Source organism: Saccopteryx leptura, chromosome 3, assembly GCF_036850995.1.
Source record: "Saccopteryx leptura isolate mSacLep1 chromosome 3, mSacLep1_pri_phased_curated, whole genome shotgun sequence".
NCBI classification, from domain to species: domain Eukaryota; kingdom Metazoa; phylum Chordata; class Mammalia; order Chiroptera; family Emballonuridae; genus Saccopteryx; species Saccopteryx leptura.
The window spans coordinates 161018274-161041919 of record NC_089505.1 but is presented as its reverse complement, the minus strand read 5'-3'; the positions used below and the strand labels follow the sequence as shown (position 1 = coordinate 161041919).

The following is a 23646-nucleotide window of genomic DNA, read 5'->3' as shown; positions in this document are numbered from 1 at the left end:
AGTGGATTTTGTGGAAGAGAGCTCCCAAGAATCTCGGGTTACCACACAATCCGCCGCAGCCTCCTTTTGATTTCAATAAGAGGTGGAGAAATGACAGTTTCCGACACATTTCTTCCTCTCCTATTCAAGTCAGTGGGAGGCCGCAGCAGATTCCGCTCAAATATAGAGCATGTTGCTTAATTTTTTTCACGCTAAAACTTTTCCTAGAGCAGAAAAATTCCAAAGGTGGAATCCGCCACCCCCAATAGACTGAAAGAGGCCTCACACTGAGGAATCTGCTGTGCGGGATTCTGCAGTGTAAAAGATCTGCCTCCTATAGAAGTCCCTATACAGGGGATCTCTCTTCTGCGGAATCCACGGGTCTCCCATTAAAGTAAATGAGATGTGGATTCCACCGCAGAAACTGCTGCTTTATAGTGTGAAAGAGCCCTGAAAGATACCATGCTGTGCAGAAACTGCAGTGTATCCTATGACGTAGTTCACACTGTTCTATATAGAAAACTTGCCACTAATCTGGAAAAAACAGATCCATTAGTTAAGCAGCTATTTACGGAATGGTAGCCCCAATACACTAGGTAAGGAGGTCCATTAGTAATAAATATTTCTCAATATATAATTAAATATTGTTTTTGTGATTAATTACTATGTTTAAATTATGTTTGATTTGTAGCAATGAGAATACATAATGCACATCAAGTATTTACATTCCGAATTATAACTGTAGCAAAATTACATTTATGAAGTAGCCACCAAAATTATTTTTTGGTTTGGGGTCACCGCAACATGAGGAACTATATTGCGGGGTCACGGCATTAGAAAGGTTGAGAACCACTGCTCTAATGCATGCCTCTCTCTTCAGCTCCAGCTGTTGATTTTCTGTTGGCTTTTCCATATGTACCTAGATATTCCACAAACATCTTAAACTTAAAATACCTAATCCAAACCCATTACTTTCCCACTGTTCTTTCTTCTGTTATTCCCAGCTCACTGAAAGATAACTCTTTTAGCCCACTAATCTTAAACTGAGTCATCCTAGACTCCTCTTCCTACTTTGTCTTCTCCAATCAGCCATCTTTCCCCTTTGAATAAGGCCTCCCCACTCTGAATCTCAACTCTAACCTTTCCTTTTCATCACTATTGCCAGTACTTTAGTCTGCTTTTATCCCATGTCTCCCTCAATTCCCATCATTTCTAAGCTACTTGTTGCTAGCTTATCTTTGTCATTATCATTCCTCTCCTTGAAATTTTTTAACAGTTTGTATAGCCTTTAATAAAATGTCAATTTTTTAACATGGTAAATAATATTCTATATTCTCTAACCTCTGCAGATGTGTTCAACCACATCCCACTAAAGCTTTTCTCCTCCCCTATGTGTTCCAATTTGTTGACTATTTTTGTTTACATGATTTTGCCATGCTTTTTGCTCTGCACTATATCCACTGGGGATAAAAGGATGACTGTGATATGCTCCCTGACTCCCCTAGGAGTTTATAATCCATTATAGAATATAATCATATAAAAGGTCATTATATTACAATCTGTTAGACACAGTGATGGAGATAGTCACAGGACAATTTAAGAGCACTTAACCTCACCCAGCTAAGGAAAAAAGGCAATGTGTTTTTGTGTATGAAGAGGGTATGAAATGAGTTTTAAGGAATGAATAAGTCTTAGCTATATGAAAAGAAGAAATAAAGATAAGGGAATTCCAGAAAAAGGGATAGAATGAGCAGAAGCATGCTAATATGAGACAGTATGGATTCAATGATGTTTAAAGTCAAAGCAAGAATTGATAATAGATGAAGTCAAAGAGAAATGGTTAGATCATGAAAAGTCTTATGTACTCTGTTAAGAAACTTGAACTTTATATGTTATGTGCTGTCGTAATTGTGGTGTATAAGCAAAGCAGTGATAATGTCAGATTTGTGTATTTGGAATATAATTCCAACAGTTTCAAGGAGGATGCATTGGGAAGACAAAAGTGAAAACAGATAGACCTACTAAGAGGCTATTTCTTTCAACCAGGCAAGGAATGACGGCAGTCTCAACTAAAGTAGTAGACAAAGAAAAGGAAATAAGAGGATCAACTAGAGAAATTATTGTTATCTAAGTTTAGTAAACCTGCATATTTATGGAATATGAAAAGTAAAGGGAAAAGAGAAGTAAAAAAATTATTCCAATGGCCTGACCTGTGGTGGCACAGTGGGATAAAGCGTCGACCTGGAACACTGAAGGTGCCGGTTCGAAACCTTGGGCTTGCCTGGTCAAGGCACATATGGGAGTTGATGCTTCCTGCTTCTCCCCTTTCTCTCTCTCTCTCTCTCTCTCTCCCCCCCCTCTCTAAAAATCAATAAATAAAATATTTTTTAAAAATTTGAAAAAAAATTATTCCTGTTGTGCAACAGGATGGATGGTAATATCATTTTCTGAGACCAAAAAAGAATGTTAGGGAGCTTTAGATCATTATTTGCCAATCTGCCCCAACATAAATAGCTAACAAGTAACAGAGTTGGGCTTTGAATCCATATCCAACTCAAAAGCTAATGCTGGTAACCTATGCTAACCCACATCCCTTGAACCTAAAGAAAGCTGAGAGAAGTCATACCTCATAACTGGAAGTTATTTTAACAGAGTGGGAGACAAGAATTCTGTTGTGATAAGGCATGGGAGTTGAGTAGATTAGTTGAGGAAAACATGCTGATTAGAACAATAGTTGACAATAATGGAAGAGGGAAATGACAAAAGACAAGTTGAAGAGCATGTATACCTTACTAAAAGTCAAGCTGAAGAAGACAGTGAATTTTCATTATGTTAATGGTGATGATGAAGATAATAGCTAACGATTATGGAGCACTTTCTATATGACCAGTGTACTTATGTGCTTTGCTATATTAATGAATCATCACAACACCCCATGAGGTAGATGCAGTCGTTATCCTCATTCTACAGATGAGAAAACTAAGGCACAAAATGGTTAAGTATCTTGCTCAAGAGCAAAGCTAATAGTAGTGTTAGAGACTACATGTAAATTTGGGCAATCTATCTCCTCATAGTATTCTCTTAGCCACAGTGCCTCTCAACATGTAATGATACCATTTGCACAAATGTGTAATTTTTTCCAGCAGTAGTCAATGGAGAATATAAATGTACAGGGGGGTTTAATGAATTAAAAAAAAATAGATACCACAACAATCAGACTATCAGCTATTGGATTTTGCCTCTGAAAGGAATAAAAGAAGTCAAAGGAGTTGAAGATTGAGAGCGATTAGGAACTTGAGGAGGCCTATGAAATTAAAAGCAATATTGATAGGAAAGAAATCCTGAAAGAATTCTCTCTCAAGAGAGAAACTTAATCTTAGAGTGAGATATTAAATTCTGTCATTTCTGAGGCAGACTGGAAGCCCAGGCACCTCACTTCATAGCCCTCTGCTCAAGTACTGTACTGCACTGCCTCTCATAGCAGTAGAGAAGTCATAAACATAACCAACAGAAAAATTTAAATAATACAATTATTTGAAATTGACAAAGTAATGGTAAAAGAATTATGAAGGAATAAAACTTTAGCAAGGAGATACATCAAGAAGCAAATGTATAACTTTCGGCTTAGAGAAGTAACCACTAGGAGAACTAAAAATGAAAATTGTTTTATAAAGTAGTTGCCTCTAAGGAATGGTACTGGGCTTTTCATTATAAGTCCGTTAGTACTGTTGTGCATATACAGTTCTTTTTTCTTTTAGTGAATATAGATTGCAGAAGCTAAGTCTAATGAAAAATTGGTCTTACTTTCATTGAAAATACTATGATGACATAAGTAATATTTTAATCTACAATAATTATAAGAAAGATTATCACCCATGGATCTATTGAGGAACCCCAGAAAGAAAGCAAAAAGAAAATGTTTGGTCAAGATATTATTAAAAATGAATGCTTTAATCTATCCCTCCACTCCAAAAACATGGCAATTGTAGAACACATATGTATGTGCTTATAATTATGTGTATGTATGTGTGAAAGGTGTGCATTAGCATGTTCAAAACAAAATAAATATCTTTAAGAGAAAAAAAAGAATACAACAGCAATTGTAGGAGATCCAGGCCTAGACACAGCCAGTGGTTACCAGGAGTTGTATGTTTTCAAGGTAAAAAGAAACAAAAGCTTTTCAACTGGACCCACTCATGAAAGGAGAGTGGAAGAAAATGCCGTAGATAGATAGATAAAATCTTTTATAATATGAACAAATTTGTATCTTCTTTGTGTGATGTATTTTATAAAACCAATATTAAAAAATGAATGTTTTAAGGAAGTGTGCCCAGAGAGCTTACCAGAAATGGATAGGAAGAGTAAAAAGTGAAAAAAATACCAGGAATAGTAAGAGTATGAAAATAGAAAACTAGCAAAGGAAATGGGAGATAGTTTGTCATTGACAAAGGATTAAAAAATAAGTTGAGGCCCTGGCCGGTTGGCTCAGTGGTAGAGCGTTGGCCTGGCATGTGGGGGACCCAGGTTCGATTCCTGGCCAGGGCACATAGGAGAAGCGCCCATTTGCTTCTCCACCGCCCCCTCCTTCCTTTCTGTCTCTCTTTTCCCCTCCCGCAGCCAAGGCTCCATTGGAGCAAAGATGGCCCTGGCGTTGGGGATGGCTCCTTGGCCGCTGCCCCAGGCGCTAGAGTGGCTCTGGTCGCGGCAGAGCGACGCCCCAGAGGGGCAGAGCATTGCCTCCTGGTGGGCAGAGCATCGCCCCTGGTGGGCGTGCCGGGTGGATCCCGGTCGGGCGCATGCAGGAGTCTGTCTGACTGTCTCTCCCCGTTTCCAGCTTCAGAAAAAAAAATAATAAATAAATAAATAAATAAATAAAAAATAAAATAAGTTGAAGAATTGGAAAAAACTGGTCTTAAAAATCTTGATTGCAGGTTATTTTTCTTTTTGGCATTTGAAATGTTGAAGTCCCAGAAATTATCTGGTTTTATGCCATGAAGTTTATAAAGATCCTTACCTGGATATATATAACTCAACCTTGGGCTAAAAATTACTACCATCTTAAGAGGCTCTAATTGCCTTTGAAATTGGTTAAAGAATGTGTACAAATGATGTATCAAATCATTCTCTTGTAGGGACCTTCAGGTATTGAGGGAGAATCTGGTCTGCAAGGCGAGCCAGGTGCAAAGGTAACAACCTTCCTCGACAGTAAAATGGGGGGGGGGGGCTCTAAACTTTTACCTCTGAATCCCCTACATTGGACACATTTTGGCAAAACCATCTTGAAGCGGGTGAAGGACAGAAGATAAAAATGGAGAGTGTTCTCAAATGATCCAGAAAATATTTTTGCCAGAAAAATATTATCTGTGTATGTGTATAAAGATTTATATATATGAGAGAGGATATAAATAATAAAGCTAATGGGCAAAATATCAATAAATTAATCTGTAAAAAAGGAAAAAAATGGGAAGTGTTTCAGAACACCAGTCCTCATGATATGTCCTCCATAAATATTGAACGTGAAGTTTTAATGGAAAAGAGTTTTTTCTTCCCCTTTGTTTCTTCAGGGAGATGCTGGACCTGCAGGCAGTGCTGGAGTTGCTGGGGAACCAGGGTTACGGGTAAGTATCTACTAGAAACCATTTTGATAAACCACACACATGTTTCAGAGACACAAAACTTAGCCTAAAGACTTCAAAAACTGCATAATAAACCTTTCTGGTGCATTATAGAAAATGTGTATCTGTATTGCATAATTTTATAATTTTAAAGCTGCGTGCCAAACTCTGTTCACATTGTGATTTAGTAATATTTAGAGTCCTGACTTCATACATACTTCTCCACAGTCACATGTACTCTGCAGAACCCCTGCCAATCACGTGGAGTCACTTAGATTGTCATTAATGTTAGCATTAGGAAGAAATTCACAAATACTAGTGATCAACTTTCAGGATATTTCCTGACATAACAAGACAGACGAAAGATTGAAATGTAATTTATGTTTAAAAAAGAAAGAAAAAGAAAATAACTAGTCATGCAAGGTCATTCAAGGAAATAACAGTGAATAGTTGTAACTAGATATTTTACAGAAGTTATTCTAATAGAGACAGCCTTTAATTTGACCTGTGGTTTTTTTCCCAAGATAACAGTGCCCTAGATAATTTTGAGACATTTGTTTACGGAAAGCCAAAGTTAGGAGATATATTTTGCATCCAGTTCCTTTTATGTTTTCCCCTTTATTTTGCAGGGGATGGGGCAGGCAGTGTAGGATCAGAATAATGCAAGTGTCAGGAAGAGTGGGACAGCCGTGGAGACACAGTGATTAATTTACTTTTAAATAGTTCAGGTAGCAAGAGAGCCAGTTGCTATATTAGCTTTACAAAGCATGGCTCTACATGCTTATAAGTTCTGGATCTATTAAACAGCTTCTTGATGTACCAGGGTCTCATTGTTTCTCCTCTGTAAGGGTGAAAATACAGACACTAAAAATCAGGTACACTGAATTCAACTGAATTAGTGTATTAATTCATGTCAATTTAGTACAGCAAAGTAGTATAATTTCATGAAGTGTGGTGTTTACAGTTCTTGAACTCAGAAACAGAGGTCTAACTGTATAAATTTCCAAAGCTACCAAATGGGTATATATTACCTTTTATAATCTAAAGGTTATTGATATCCCGAGACCAGCTTATATTTGAATTTACAACACTATGACTCCTTAAATCATCTTTAGAGCTATTCCAGGAAAATTAAATCATGCTAATTATACTGTCAAATATTTCTTATAAATAATGAAGTAGGAATAAATGTACACAAATGCTATTTTATATAGGTACCAGAAGCAAAAAAAATAAAATTATTTAGCAAAATAATAGATCTGACTGTTTCTGCTACAAAATAGGGAGAACCAGGAGCTCCTGGAGAAGACGGACTCCATGGGAAAGATGGGCTAAAGGTAAATTATATTATGTATAAGGTAGATGTTTAATATTATGTATAATATTATGTATATTATGTATAATATTATGTATAAGGTAGATGTTTTGTGAAATCTTTAAAATACCATACAGAATGGGGAGAAAGTTGGTTTACAATTGTGAGTTCATGAAACACAGAGTTTATTCTTATATTATTATTTATTAATTATTGTATTATTTTCTATGCAAACAGCTATAAACCTGCTTTTGCCTCACCCTTCATATAACTGTTTTTATGTTCTAAACAAAAATCTGCTTATTATGTGGCATAATTATTTTACTACTTTCCCTTCCTTAAAAGTTTTTACTGGGTTACAGGGGAATCCAGGAGGAAGGGGACTTCCCGGAGAGGATGGAGAAGATGGAGAAACAGGCTTAGCAGGGGCTGCAGGGCCCTTGGGTGGACCAGGTCTAATGGGTCCTCCGGTGAGTACTACTGAATTCATTTTTAAATATTCAGTGAACTCAGTACCCTGTGTGTATACACACAGACACAAGCACCCTTTCTGAGCCCCTGATATGTGCACTGAGTAACTGGAGATGTAGAACTGTAGCTTGACAAAGTGACAAACCAGAGTGATTATCAACCTACCTAACACCCAAGGTAGAAAGACAAACTTTCCACGTGTCACACAGCCATTGAACTCTTTATACTTGCACTCTATTGAAATATAATTAACATATAACATGTAAGTTTAAGGCGAACAATACAATGATTTTCTATATGTGTATATGTTGTTAAATGATTACCATAATAAGGTTAGTTAACATATTCATCACCAAACATAGTTACCCTTTTGTGTGTGTAGTGGGAATTTTTAAGATTTTCTCAGTTACTTTCAACTATACAATACAGTATTATTATACAATAGAGTCACCATGCTGTACATTAGATCCCCAAAACTTATTCATCTTATAACTAGAAGTTTATACCCCCTGCCTCCACTCATTTCCCCCATCTCCCTGCCTCCAGCAACCACTAGTCTACTCTGTTTCTACGAATTCAGTTTCTTTAGCTAACACATGTTCATGAGATCATACAGTATTTGCCTTTAACTTATTTCAACAGCATAATGCCTTCAAGGTTTATCCATGTTGTTGCAAATGCCAAAATTTTCTTCTTTTCATGGCTGAATAATATTCTATTCTATCTATAAACCATCTATGTGTGTGTTTATACCATAATTTTTCATATTGATTATATATCTGCACTCTTGATTCATTTCCATTGATCTATTTTTGTTTAATGCCAGTACCATTGCTGTTTTTATTAATATAGTTTTATCTTGATATAGTTTGAAAATAGGAGTATGATGTCTTCAGCTTTGTTCTCTCTCAAGACTGTTTTGGCTTTTGGAAGTCTCTTGTGGTTCCATGCAAATTTTAAGAATTTTTTCTTCCATTTCTGTAAAAAAAAAAAATGCTCTTGGAATATTAATAGGGATTGTATTGAATCTATAGATGCTTTGGGTAGTATGAACATTTTAACAATATATTCTTTATGAAGAGGATATCTCTTTACATTTATTTGTGTCTTGTTCCAATTCTTTCATCATTGTCTTATAGTTGTCTGTATAAATTTTCACCTCCTTGGTTATATTTATTTTAAGTATTTTATTGTTTTTGATGCTGTTTTAAATGAGGTCTTATTTTTTTCATTGTTAGTGTGTAGAAATGTGATGGAGTTTTTTAGCTTGATATTTTTATCCTGAAATTTTACTAAAATTAGTTATTAATTTTAACAGTTTTTTGTAGTGAAGTCTTATTTAAGATTATGTCATCTGCAAACAGAGATAGTTTTGCTTCTTCCTTTCTGATTTGGGTATCTTTTACTTTTTTTTTTTCATGCCTAATTTCTCTGGTTAGGACTTCTAATACATGTTGAATAGGAGTGATGAGAGTGGGACCCTTGTCTTGTTCCTAATCTTGGAAGAAAAGCTTTTAGCCTTTCAGTTTTGACTATGAGTTAACTATGGGGTTGTCATATTTGGCCTTTATTATACTGAAATGTATTTCTTCTATACCAAATTTCAGAGTTCTTATATGAAGGGTCATTGACTTTCGTCAAGTGCTTTTTCTACATCTATTGATTATGTGGTTTTATCTTTAATTTTATGAATATGATGTATCACATTGATTTATTTGTGGACGTTGAATCATCCTTTCATACCTGAAATAAATCCCACTTTATCATGATATATGATCCTTGTAATGCAAAACTGACCCTGAACAATATGGGAGTAAGGGCACTGATTGCCCCCGTACCCCATGCAGTCCAAAATTCACATATACCTTTTGACACTTCTAAAATTTAACTGCAATTCCTCAGTATCCATAGAAGATTTAATTCAGTACCCCTACACACACATTTTAAGATGCTCAAGTACCTTATATAAAAAGACATAGAAAAATATATAGTCAGCCCTCCACAGCCATGGATTCCCAACCATGCATATTGTATTTTTTTTATAATAATTTTATTTTTTTAATGGGGTGACATCAATAAATCAGGATACATAAATTCAAAGATAACAAGTCCAGGTTATCTTGTCGTTCAATTATGTTGCATACCCATCACCCAAAGTCAGATTGTCCTCTGTCACCTTCTATCTTGTTTTCTTTGTGCCCCTCCCCCTCCCCCTTTCCCTCTCCCATTCTCCCCTCCCCCCCGTAACCACCACACTCTTATCAATGTCTCTTAGTTTCACTTTTATGTCCCACCTACGTATGGAATAATGCAGTTCCTGGTTTTTTATGATTTACTTATTTTGCTTCGTATCATGTTATCAAGATCCCACCATTTTGCTGTAAATGATCCGATGTCATCATTTCTTATGGCTGAGTAGTATTCCATAGTGTATATGTGCCACATCTTCTTTATCCAGTCATCTATTGACGGGCTTTTTGGTTGTTTCCATGTCCTGGCCACTGTGCACAATGCTGCAATAAACATGGGGCTGCATGTGTCTTTACGTATCAATTTTGGGGGTATATACCCAGTAGAGGGATTGCTGGTTCATAAGGTAGTTCTATTTTCAGTTTTTTGAGGAACCACCATACTTTCTTCCATAATGGTTGTACTACTTTACATTCCCACCAACAGTGTATGAGGGTTCCTTTTTCTGCACAGCCTCTCCAACATTTGCTATTACCTGTCTTGCTAATAATAGCTAATCGAACAGGTGTGAGGTGGTATCTCATTGCAGTTTTGATTTGCATTTCTCTAAAAGCTAAAGAAGATGAGCATCTTCTCATATATCTGTTGGCCATTTGTATTTCTTCCTGGGAGAAGTGTCTGTTCATGTCCTCTTCCCATTTTTTTATTGGATTGTTTGTTTGTTTGTTGTTGAGTTTTATGAGTTCTTTGTATATTTTGGATATTAGGCCCTTATCTGAGCTGTTGTTTGAAAATATCATTTCCCATTTACTTGGCTTTCTGTTTATTTTGTTATCAGTTTCTCTTGCTGAGCAAAAACTTCTTAGTCTGATGTAGTCCCATTCATTAATTTTTGCCTTCACTTCTCTTGCCTGTGGAGTCAAATTCATAAAATGCTCTTTAAAACCCAGGTCCATGAGTTGAGTACCTATATCTTCTTCTATGTACTTAATTGTTTCAGGTCTTATGTTTAGATCTTTGATCCATTTTGAGTTAATTTTTGTACAGGGGGAGAGACTGTAGTCCAGTTTCATTCTTTTGCATGTGGCTTTCCAGTTTTCCCAGCACCATTTATTGAAGAGGCTTTCTTTTCTCCATTGTGTGTTGTTGGCCCCTTTATCAAAAATTATTTGACTATATATATGTGGTTTTATTTCTGGACTTTCTATTCTGTTCCATTGGTCTGAGTGTCTATTTTTCTGCCAATACCATGCTGTTTTGATTGTCTTGGCCCTATAATATAGTTTGAAGTCAGGTATTATAATGCCCCCAGCTTCATTCTTTTTCTTTAGGATTGCTTTGGCTATTCGGGGGTTTTTATAGTTCCATATAAATCTGATGATTTTTTGCTCTATTTCTTTAAAAAACGTCATTGGAAGTTTGATGGGAATTGCATTAAATTTGTATATTGCTTTGGGTAATATAGCCATCTTGATTATATTTATTCTTCCTAGCCAAGAACAAGGTATATTCTTCCATCTCATTATATCTTTTTTGATTTCCCTTAACAATGGTTTATAGTTTTCATTATATAAGTTCTTTACATTCTTTGTTATGTTTATTCCTAAGTATTTTATTTTTTTTGTTGCAATCGTGAAGGGGATTATTCTTTTGAGTTCATTCTCAATTGTTTCATTGTTGGCATATAGAAAGGCTATTGACTTCTGTATGTTAATTTTGTATCCTGCGACCTTACTGTATTGGCTTATTGTTTCTACTAGTCTTTTTGTGGATTCTTTGGGGTTTTCGATGTATAGGATCATATCATCTGCAAAAAGTGATACCTTTACTTCTTCTTTTCCGATATGGATGCCTTTTATTTCTTTGTCTTGTCTGATTGCTCTGGCTAGAACCTCTAGTACCACATTAAATAAGAGTGGAGAGAGTGGACAACCCTGTCTTGTTCCTGATTTAAGGGGGAAAGCCTTCAGTTTAGTGCCATTTAATATGATGTTAGCTGATGGTTTATCATATATGGCCTTTATCATGTTGAGATATTTTCCTTCTATACCCATTTTGTTGAGAGTCTTAAACATAAAATTGTGTTGTATTTTATCAAAAGCCCTTTCTGCGTCTATTGATAAGATCATGTGGTTTTTGTTCTTTGTTTTGTTGATATGGTGTATTACGTTAACCGTTTTACGTATGTTGAACCATCCTTGAGATTCTGGGATGAATCCCACTTGATCATGATGTATTATTTTTTTAATACGTTGTTGTATTCGATTTGCTAGTATTTTGTTTAGTATTTTAGCATCTGTATTCATTAGAGATATTGGTCTGTAGTTTTCTTTTTTTGTGCCATCCTTGCCTGGTTTTGGTATGAGGGTTATGTTGGCCTCATAAAATGTGTTTGGAAGTATTGCTTCTTCTTCAATTTTTTGGAAGACTTTGAGTAGAATAGGAACCAAGTCTTCTTTGAATGTTTGATAAAATTTGCTGGTATAGCCATCAGGGCCTGGACTTTTATTTTTGGGGAAGTTTTTAATGGTTTTTTCTATTTCTTCTCTACTAATAGGTCTGTTTAGGCTTTCTGCTTCTTCTTAACTCAGTCTAGGAAGGTTGTATTGTTCTAGGAATTTATCCATTTCTTCTAGGTTGTTGAATTTAGTGGCATATAGTTTTTCATAGTATTCTACAATAATTCTTTGTATATCTATAGTGTCCGTGGTGATTTCTCCTCTTTCATTTTGGATTTTGTTTATATGAGTTCTTTCTCTTTTTTCCTTGGTAAGTCTTGCCAAGGGTTTGTCAATTTTGTTGATCTTTTCAAAGAACCAGCTCCTTGTTCTATTAATTTTTTCTATAGTTTTTCTGTTCTCTAATTCATTTATTTCTGCTCTGATTTTTATTATCTCCTTTCTTCGGCTGGTTTTGGGTTTTCTTTGTTCTTCTTTTTCTAGTTCCTTAAGGTGAGAAGTTAAGTGGTTCACTTTGGCTCTCTCTTGTTTGTTCATATATGCCTGAAGTGATATGAACTTCCCTCTTATCACTGCTTTTGCTGCATCCCATAGATTCCGATATGTCGTATTGTCATTTTCATTAGTCTGTATATATCTTTTGATCTCTGCACTTATTTCTTCTTTGACCCATTCATTTTTTAAAAGTATGTTCTTTAGTTTCCACATTTTTGTGGGATTTTTTTCCTCCTTTTTGCAGTTGAATTCTAGTTTCAAGGCTTTATGATCAGAAAATATGCTTGGTACAACTTCGATTTTTCTGAATTTGCTGATGTTGTTTTTGTGGCCCAACATATGGTCAATTCTTGAGAATGATCCATGTACACTGGAGAAAAATGTATACTCAGTCACTTTGGGATGAAATGTCCTGTAGATGTCTATCATATCCAGGTGCTCTAGTGTTTTGTTTAAGGCCACTATGTCTTTGTTGATTCTCTGTTTGGATGACCGATCTAGAGCCGTCAGCGGTGTATTGAGATCTCCAAGTATGATTGTATTTTTGTCAGTTTTTGTTTTAAGATCAATAAGTAGCTGTCTTATATATTTTGGTGCTCCTTGGTTTGGTGCATATATATTAAGAATTGTTATGTCTTCTTGATTCAGTGTCCCCTTAGCCATTATGAAATGGCCATTTTTGTCTCTGAGTACTTTTCCTGTCTTGTAGTCAGCATTATCCGATATGAGTATTGCTATGCCTGCTTTTTTTTGGATGTTATTTGCTTGGAGTATTGTTTTCCAGCCTTTCACTTTGAATTTGTTTTTATCCTTGTTACTTAGATGAGTTTCCTGTAGGCAGCATACAGTTGGATTTTCTTTTTTAATCCATTCTGCTACTCTATGCCTTTTTATTGGTGAATTTAATCCATTTACATTTAGTGTAATTATTGATACTTGTGAGTTCCCTATTGCCATTTTATATCTTGCTTTCTGTTAGTTTTGTGTCTTGTTTGATCCTTCTCTTTCGTTTTTCTATCTTTTGTTTTTATTTGGTTGTATTCCATACATCTTTCCTCTGTTGCTATCTTTTTAATCTCACGTGCTTCTGTGGTGGTTTTTTCAATGGTGGTTACCTTTGAGTGATGAAAAGGGTCCCTACCCTGTTCATTGTAGCAAACTATTTTGTGAGTACTTTTGCACTCCATCATCCTTTGCTACTGTTAATCTCCATCTTCTACCCCCCTTCCTTTTTGTTGTTGTCACAGTTTAAATTTGGTTTTATTGTGTTCTTCTTGGAGCTTTTACTGGTGGCTCTGTTTTTTTTTGTTCTTTGTATCTGATTTGAGAACCCCCTTTAGTAATTCCTGGAGTGGGGGTTTTCTGATGATAAATTCCCTCATCTTTTCTGTATCTGTGAATGTTTTTATTTCTCCTTCATATTTGAAGGATAGCTTTGATGGGTATAGTATTCGTGGCTGAAAGTTCCTCTCTTTCAGGACTTTAAATATTGGGGTTCACTCTCTTCTAGCTTGTAGAGTTTCTGCTGAGAAATCTGATGATAATCTAATGGGCCTTCCTTCATATGTTGTATTCTTCTTTTCCCTGGCTGCCTTGAGAATTTTTTCTTTGCTGTTGGTTTGTGCCAATTTCATTATGATATGCCTTGGAGTAGGTTTGTTGGGGTTAAGAAAACTCAGAGTTCTGTTTGCTTCTTGAACTTGAGGCTTTAGTTCTTTCCACAGGCTTGGGAAGTTCTCATCTATTATTTGTTTGAGTATGTTCTCCATTCCATTTTCTCTCTCTTCTCCCTCTGATATACCTATTATTCTTATGTTATTCTTTTTGATGGAGTCAGATAATTCTTGTAGGGCTATCTCATTTTTTAAAATTTTTGAGTCTCTTTCTTCTTCTCTCTGTTGTGCCTCAAGTTGCTTGTCTTCTATTTCACTAATCCTCTCTTCTATCTGACCTGTTCTATTAGATAAGCTTGTTACTTCGTTTTTCAGCTCGTGAATTGAGTTTTTCATCTCTGTTTGATTTGTTTTTATAGTTTCAATTTCCTTGGACATATATTCTTTGTGTTCATTGAGTTCTTTTCTGAGCTCCCTAAATTGCCTTTCTGTGTTTTCTTGTATATCTCAGAGGATTTTTAGGATTTCTATCTTGAATTCTCTGTCATTTAGCTCCAAGGTTTCCAATATATTAAATTTTTTCTCCATAGATTTTTCCTCATCTAGCTGTGTTACCTCTCTTTCTTTTGTATCCATGATATTTGATTTTCTCTTCCTTAATGGCATCTGAGGGTGGTTTTGTTGATAGTATTAATGAGATTTAATAAAGAATAAAAAGTTAAAAAAATAAAAATTTGAAAAGAGTTGTTTTTTAAAAAAAATTAATAATGAAATAAAGAAAAATAAAATAAAATAAAAATTTTAAAAAAAGGAAATTATTCCCCCCCTCCTTTTTTCCTTTCCTCTCCTCTCCCCTCTTTCTTGAGAAAATCTTGTGGTGAACTGTGAATTATAACAAACAATGCCTGTAATGGAGGGCCTGAATTGGGGAAAAGTAATAAAGGGGCGAAAAAAAAAGAAAAAAAAAAGAAAAAAGAAGGGGGTATGGACCCACGAAAAGCAAATAAGGAAAAAATTTGGGTCAAGAATAAAATAATTTCCTTTTAGGTGTTGGTTGACTAAGAGTTATGATGAGAGGAATAAGAGGAAAACAGAAAAATGGGGGGACAAATTAAAAAATTACTATTGTATTTAGTGGAACAAGAACTAGATAAAATGGAGAGCCAGGGATGGGAGCACTGCTAGTGAGTTAAAAAGGTGAAGTAAAAACCCCCCAAAATGCCACAAACATAAATTTGAGTCCCAGATAAGATAATTTGTTTGTTATTGAGGTTTGAATGAGAGGAGATGTAAAGGAGAAAGGAAGAAACTAATATAGAGGGAGAAAAGAAAGAGAGAGAGAAAGAAAAAAAGAGGGAACCACTAAAAGAAGAAAAAAGAAAAAAGAGGAGAGAGAGAGAGAGAGAGAGTTAAGGGTTTTGGAGTGCAACCCTCATAGAGAGAAAGGAAGAGGAGAGAAAAGATAATGGGAGATGTAACACTTATGGGTAGTGTAGTTCAAGGAGAGGAGAGAGTAAGACCAGCAGAGAGTTAATCGGCCAAATTAGAGGAGGAAAAAAAATATCAAGAATGAAGATAAGAGAAACAAACAAACAAATATAATAAAATGGGATAGGTTATAAAGTCTGCAGATTATTCTTGATTTTGAGAGGTTATCTTCTTGCTTTTTCTTTTCTCTCCCTCTTCCTGGTCAGTGACTCTGCACCCCGGGTTCTGCCCCTGTGGCATGCTTAGGTAGAGGTGTGCAGTTGATAAGTCTCTATGGCGATGTCATGTATTGTGCTTTAGTCTCGTTGGCAGTCAGGGCTCATTAGCATTTATAAGCTCCGACAGTGAGAGAGTCCATGTTCCTGGAGCCTTTCTCCTAGTCTTTCCTTCCTCAATTAGTAGCCTGATAATCCAGCTATGGGGTTGCTGCTGCCTCTGCCTGGATAGTAAGAGGCTCAAAGAGCTGGCAACTCCCCACTCTATTTCCACTCAGCACAGGGCTCTGGGTAAGGCTCAGTCAGTCAGAACTGTTAGCATTATCAGGCGGGGTTTCTGCCCACTCAAAGACCTCTGGCTCTGCCACTCTGTCCGGTAACACAGGCGGGCGTCCACTTCCGGGGCGCTTGGAGGAAACTCTCACTCACTATCTGCGCGCGCAGACCAGGATATCTGGCCAGCAGTCTCACGCTCTGAGTGAAACCCCCAACCGCATGGAAAAGTTGCAGCGTTGGAATTGGCTCTCGCTCTGTCCCCATGCACGGCTTTTGCAAGGCGCTGGGGCGGCCTGAGATTTTTCTTTGGCCCACACAAAGGCCCCTGACTCTGCCCCTCTGTGCGATAACACGGGCGCGCACTGCCGAGGCACTCGGAGGAATCTCTCGCTCACTATCTGCGGGCGCAGACCAGGATATGAGGCCGGCCACGTTTTCCTCTGAGTGAATCCCCTACCAGCACGGAAAAGTTCCACCGTTGGAATTAATTCTCGCTCCCTCCCGTGCGCGGCTTTCCCAGGGCGCTAGGGCTGCCCAGAGATTCTGCTTTCGGCCCACAGAAAGGCCTCTGACTCTGCCTCTCTGTGGGGTAACACGGGCACCCACTCCCGGGACTTAGGAAGAAATCTCTCACCCACTATCTGCGTGCGCCGACCAGGAGATCGGGTAAAATGGCTGCCCCGCTTGTCTTTCTTTGTTTGGGTTTGGCGCGAGTGTTAGCTTGTATTGCCCAGGTTGCCACAGGATCAGTTTTTCCTCGGCTTGGATCTCCGTGCCACAGCCTGGTTCGGCCGTTTGTGCCGCGGCCTGGATCTATTCACCCCCTTTGCCCACCTCAGTTTCTATATTCACGGATCCCAGAGAAAGCCGCCCTGTTTAGGTTATTGAGGAAGGCGGAGCATTTCTTACTCCCTATTTCCTTCGGGGTTTGGTTATATATTTAGCCAATTTTTCGCTCAACCATACCTTCGGGTGTATTGCGAAACATCTGGAGGCTCCAAGGATAGGTTTTTCTGTTTCTGGTTGAAGATCTTGTTGAGTTTTGGGGGAGATTTATCGGTATTGCTTCCTTCCCCGCCATTACTCTGACGCCATCTTCCGCATATTGTATTTTTGATCCATGGTTGGATGACTCCATGGATGCAAAACCAGGGATACAGAGGGCCAACTGTATATACATATTTTAAAATCCACACATAAGTGGACCCAAGCAGTTCAAACCACTGTATTTCACAGGTCATCTGTATTGTTGAATCAGGTCTGCTAATATTTTGTTGAAGATTTTTTCATTTATTATCAGGGATATTGCCCTGAAATTTTTTTCTTGTTGTTTATTTAGTTTTAGTATGGAGGCCTCAGAAAATAAGCTGAGCTGTATTTCTGCCTCTTCAAACTTTTGAAAGAGTTTGGGAAAGATTAGCATTAATTATTCTTTAAATGTTTGTTAGAATTCATTAGTAAAGCCTGAGATTTTCTTTGTAGAAAGGTTTTCATTACTGATTTAATCTCTTTACATGTCTATTCATATTTTCTTTTTCTTCATGGTTCAGTCTTAGTAGTTAGTGTAATTTCAGGAATTGATCCAATTTTTTCTAGATTATCCAATTTGTCATAATCCTTTGTCTTTCTGTGGTATCATTTATAATGTCTCCTCTTTCATTTCTAACTTTGAGTTTTCTATCTTTCTTTTCTTCATAGGTCTAGCTAACGGTTTATCAATTTTGTTTATGATTTTGAAAAACCAACTCTTAGTTTTGTTAATCTTTTCTGTTATTTTCCTATTCTCAATTTTACTAATTTCTGTTCTAATCTTAATAATTTCTTTCCATCTGCTAACTTTGATCTGAGGTTGTTTTTCTTTTTCTACTTTCTTGGGTTATAAAGCTAGGTTGTTTATCTTTCCCTTTTTAAAATAGGCATTTATAACTATTAGCTCCTTGCTTAGAACTGCTTTTGCTGCATCCCATAAGTTTTGATATGATGTGTTTCACTTTTGTTTGAAGATATTTTTTTAATTTCCATATTAATTTCTGCCTTGATCCACTGGTTGTTCAGAATATTTTTAAATTCCAAGTATTTATGAGTTTTACAGTGTTCCTCCTGACACTGATTTTTAGTTTCATACCACTATGGTCATAAAAGATACTTGATACAATTTCAATCTTCCTGAATTTGTTCAACCTTATTTTGTGACTCAATATACAGGGGTGGGCAAAAGGAGGTTCATAGTTGTGAATATGCGAAACACAGAGTTTGTTCTTTTATTAATATTTTATTAATCATTGTATTCTTTTCCATATGAGCAACTATAAATCTACTTTTGCCCACCCCTGTATGATCTATCCTTGAAAATGTTCCATGTAGACTTGAAAATAATGTATACTCTACTGCTGTTGAAAGGAATATTTTGCACACATATGTAAGGTTTACTTGGTCCATAGTGTTGTTCAAATCCACTGTTGTTAAAATTTATTTATTCCTTCTCTCTCTGGATAATCTAGCCATTGCAGAAAGGGGTATTAAAGTACCCAAATGTTAGTACATTGCTCTTTATTTCTCTTTTTATTTCTGTTAGTAATTTCTTTATATATTATATTTAGATGCTCTAATATTTGGTGCATAAATATTTACAATTATTCTATAGTATTCATTAATCAACTCCTTTATCATTATATAATGACCTTGTTTGTTTCTTTTGACTATTTTTAGCTTAAAGCATATTTTTCTGATACATATAATTATCCCTGCTTTCTTTTAGTTACCATTTGTTTAAAATTTTTTTTTTCATACCTTCACTATCAATATTTGTGCATCTTTAAATCTTAAGTGAGCCCCTGTGGGCAGCATATTGTTGGGTCTTTTTTGTTTTGTTGTTATTGTTATTTTTTATCCATTCACCCATTCTCTGACTTTTGACTGAATAATTTTTATCCATTTACAATTAAAGTAATGATTGATAAGTTATGGCTTTGTATCATTATTTTAATTGTTTCCTCACTGTTTTCTAGATCATTTCTTTCTTGCTTCCTCTCTTACTATCATCTTTTTTAATTTTATGAATTTTTTTAGCAGTGTGCCTTGAACCCTTTTTAATTTTATGCATCTACTAGGTATTTTTTCTTTGTGGTTCTCATTAAATATTTTATAATTATAACATCCTATTTTAAGCTAATAACAATTTCAATAGCATGCAAAAACTTTATACTTTTACTTCTTCCTTCCTCCTTCACATTTTAGATTATTAATATTACAGTTTACATCTTTTTATTTTATGTATCCAGTAACAAATTATTGTAGTTATAGTTACTTTTAATACACTTGTATTTTAACTTTTTAACTAGGGTTGTAAGTTATTTTCACACCACCATTACAATATTAGAGAATACAGCTTTGACTATATATTTATCTTTACCCATTAGTTTTATACATTCATATGTTTTGACATTAACTATATTCTTTTATTTCAGTGGGGAAAAAGTCCTTTAGCATTTCATGTAAGGCAGGTTTAGTGGTGATGAACTCTTCAGTTTTTGTTTGTTTGGAAAGTCTTTATCACTCCTCCATGCTTGAAAGAGAGCTTTAATGGATGTAGTATTTTTTAACAGCTTTTTTTCTTTAAATATTTTGAAGCTTTTAACTGTGTCCTGGCCTGCATATTTTCTGCTGAGAAACCTACTTATAATTTTGTGGGGGCTCTCTTGTATATAATAAGTAACTTATCTCTTGCTGCTCTCAAAATTCTCTGTATCTGATTGTTGTATATTTAATTTTAGTGTGTCTCAAAGTAAGCCTTCTCAGGTTCAATCTATTTGGGGTCCTTTGGGCCTCAAGAATCTAGATGTCCATTTCTCTCACAGGACTGGGACATTTTCTGCCATTATATTTTCACACAGACTTTCTGCCTCTTTCTTTTTCTCTTCTCCTTCTGATATTCCCACAATGCATATATTATTTCATCAAGTACTATCTCGTAAGTACTATAAGCTTCCTTTACTCTTTTTTTTTTGTATTTTTTGTTTTATTTCTTTTTCTTTCTTTACCATTAATCTTTTTTATTTTATTTCAGTTTTTTTTCCTTTGAATAATTTCAAATAACTTATCTTTCTGGTTTACTGGTTTTTAAAATACTGCCTGTTCAAGTCTATTGTTGAATTTCTTCACATTCTGGGGGAATGGGTGGGGTAGAACCAAATATTAAAAAAACCCTGTTTTGGTAGGCATGCCTACTGCACTCTGGTTTGAAGGAAAAGATTCCTAGCTGGGTTCTGCAGTTACCTGTGGCAGGGTGAGCTCTCAGGTTGTGTCTCCTGAAAGAGCAATATCACTGATTGAACTCTGCAATCGGACAAAGTCTCATATTGCTCTTTCTAACTGAATGGTGTCAATGACTGTACTCCATGTTCAGGTAGAGTTACAAGCTGACTTCACAGTTTGACAGAGCCACAAACTGTGCCCCAAGTTTGAGCAGAGTCATGGGCTTGCCTCATGGTCATTTAGGCCACTGACTATGCCCTGTGTTAGGCAAGATTGCTTACCAGGCTCTCTAGTCAAATGGGGCCTCCAGAGATATATATTGCAATTTGTTGGGGCTATAGACTTTTTATGCTCTGTGGCTGGCTTGGGTCACTGTCTGGGCTTCTTTGTTGGCTGGGGCCACAGGCTATGCCCTGCAATTGGACAGTGTCACTGGCTGTGTTCCCTGTGTTTAGTAATTGGACAGGGTTGTAGACTAAACTCTGCTGTTGGCTAGTTTCCATGGCCAAGTGGTATTGTAGGATGCCCAGGGTCACTGTTCATATTCCCTGGTTATAAGGGGCAGAGGTTATTGGTGGTCAGGGCTTCTGTCTTGGCTCTCACCTGCATAGGGATGTAATATCAACTCCATAGCTACCCTAGTTCTCTGGCCCTCAGTCTGGTCTAGGAGAACAGAATTCTATGCCTACCTTTTGAGCAGGGTTGCAAATATTATTTTCTGCCCAGATAGTGCCATATGATGAGCTCCACAGCAGGTACATCTCCAAGGTTGGGATCTCAAACTGCCAGCCAAGCTCCCTGACTATGAAAGATAACTAGCTCAACTCTGCTGATGAGAAAACTCTCTAGAATCTCTTCTTGAGTGTTGCTGCAAATAGAAATGCAATTTATCGAGATCTCAGTGCTAGTCATCATAACCCCATTCCTCTTTGTATTTGTTTGATCCCCAGTGGTCAAGTTCCCAGATTCTACCAGTGATCCTCATGAGATGAGGCCTGAATGAGCCATCCTGGAAGCATCCCACAACATTAGGGTTGCTGATTGTCTACTTTGGGTTCTCTGTTTCCCACTGGAGAAATGATAGGCCAGGGTGTGGCTGTGTGAGCCTGAGGGAAGGGCAGTGCAATTGAAGTGAAACATCCCCCTCCCCCTTCTGACATGGTGCTTCTCAATCTGTGTTACAGGAGGGTGCTTTGGACTTACCCCCAAGTTCTGGGATTATTTTGTATATGCATGGCTGCCAAATGGCCTTCCAAGGGGGGCAGGGCTGAAGCTGAAATGACTATGTCACTCTCTTGATGGTGTCACCTCAGCTATAGAACTTCTGACAAAGCATTTGAAGGGGAATATTTTGTGCTGCCTCATACTTTATTTAAGTGAATATTTCTGACTTTTATTCTTAGAACTAACATTATTTCTACAGAATAATATTCTAGCTCCAAGATGAAATAAATCTTGCAAGCATAGTTTCTCAATAACTCATCTGAAATTATAATATTACTTCAAAGAAAATGCTAAATGTCATATTGAACAAATTCTCGTACCTCAGGGCAGATGGAAGATGTAGATAAATAATGAGAACAGCTTCTCTTTTGCTTAAATGCTTCATTTATGATATTCATTACATTCTTCCCAATATAGTCTCTCTGATCATTTTACTGTTTTACTTGACTATTCTCTTTTACTTGTCTCATATCTTTAAACATGGGTTCTTCCCAAGATTATTCTCTCTTTACTTCTGTAAGTATTATTGCCTTTGAAGATATTCTCATATTTTGGGAGTCATCACTTGTAACCCTGCCATAAAGTGATTTCTATTTCCTCTGGACCCTAGCAGTCTTATTTAGCCTTTTAAAGATTGTAAGTAAATTCTAAAGCCTGTGGGTTTTTTCCTCCAGAGAGATCATAGCTCTTCAAAAGAAGAAACTCTGTCTTTACTTCTTTCTATAAACCATATGGCCAGTACTTTTGTGCTCCGGATTCTACATGCTGCTTAGTAAAAGGAAGTAATCATGAGTAAACCAACCATGCAAGTGGACTGGAAGACAAAGTAGTCATTTGCAAAGTTTGTAGTTTTCACACTTTTTGTATAATTCTCTTCCTCTGGCTTCTAACATCTAGATCACTGACTGTCCTATCAATGATAGTTCTTGACCCAGTCATCTCAATTAGGTTTCCAAGAACTTAGAAAAAACTCTATCTAGAATAATACAAGTTTACTTTACCATAAGTAAAACTCATACTGGCCATCTCACCATTTATATCATTTACTCTGATTATTTCAGCAACAATTAAAATGATAGAGATATAATTGTACCATCATATTTCAAAGGGACATTTAAAGATTGAGGATGAACCGTAAGTGTCACCTGGTTTTGAGTACCACCCCAGTTTTGCAGAAATGATAAAGTGCCTATTTCTCCTCTGTCTTGCCCTCCCAATCCTGGAAAACTATGATGGGTGTTCCTCTACATCAAAAAAATTACTTTAAACACCATTCGTCCAGATACCGAGCAATATAATTTAGGTTCCTTTCAATAAGCTATAAATGCTTTATTACTCTCCATTTTACAAATGAAAAAAAAGCATAGAGGTAACCAGCCTTGGGCTTATATTTTTCCTTGCTAGGGTTCTTGATAGTTTTTTGTTGTTGTTGTTGTTTTCTGAAGTGAGAAGTGGGGAAGCAGAGAGACAGACTCCCGTATGTACCCAACCAGGATCCACCCAGCATGCCCATCAGGGGGCGATGCTCTGCACATCTGGAGCGTTGCTCCATTGCGACAGAAGTCATTCTAGTGCCAAGGCAAAAGCCATGGAGCCATCCTCAGCACCCTGGCCAACTTTGCTCCAATGGAGCCTTGGCTGTGGGAGGGGAAAAGAGAGACAGAGAGGAAGGAGAGGGGGAGGGGTGCAGAAGTAGATAGGTGCTTTTCCTGTGTGCCCTGGTTGGGAATCAAACCCAGGACTTCCACATACCGGGCCACACTCTACCGCTGAGCCAACCTGCCAGGGCTTTGTCTTTTTTTAGAGTACACATTAGGGCTGGACTCACAGAGAAGTGAAGTGACAAGTGCAGAGAAAATGTGATTATCCTCCTGAATATTCTTATCAAATTTGTTTTTATACAAAAAAATCATTAACAGTACTTTATCATGGATTTTTTTTTCAGTCCACTAGCCTAGTACCCTAGCAGAAACCTAAAAGTTGGTAATGAGGAGAACACACTTTAGAAGAAGAAAGGCCTAACTATGCCACAGAATAACATGGCCAGAAACC

General features: G+C 36.6%; 1 protein-coding gene across 1 annotated transcript in view; it reads left to right on the top strand.

Moving 5' to 3' along the window:
• Positions 1-23646, top strand: part of COL24A1 (collagen type XXIV alpha 1 chain) — a 383490-nt gene that overhangs the window by 264416 nt on the left and 95428 nt on the right. The window contains exons 35-38 of the mRNA XM_066372218.1: positions 5112-5165; positions 5544-5597; positions 6878-6931; positions 7272-7379. Coding sequence (XP_066228315.1) covers positions 5112-5165; positions 5544-5597; positions 6878-6931; positions 7272-7379 — 270 coding nt within the window. The remainder of the gene's footprint in view (positions 1-5111; positions 5166-5543; positions 5598-6877; positions 6932-7271; positions 7380-23646) is intronic.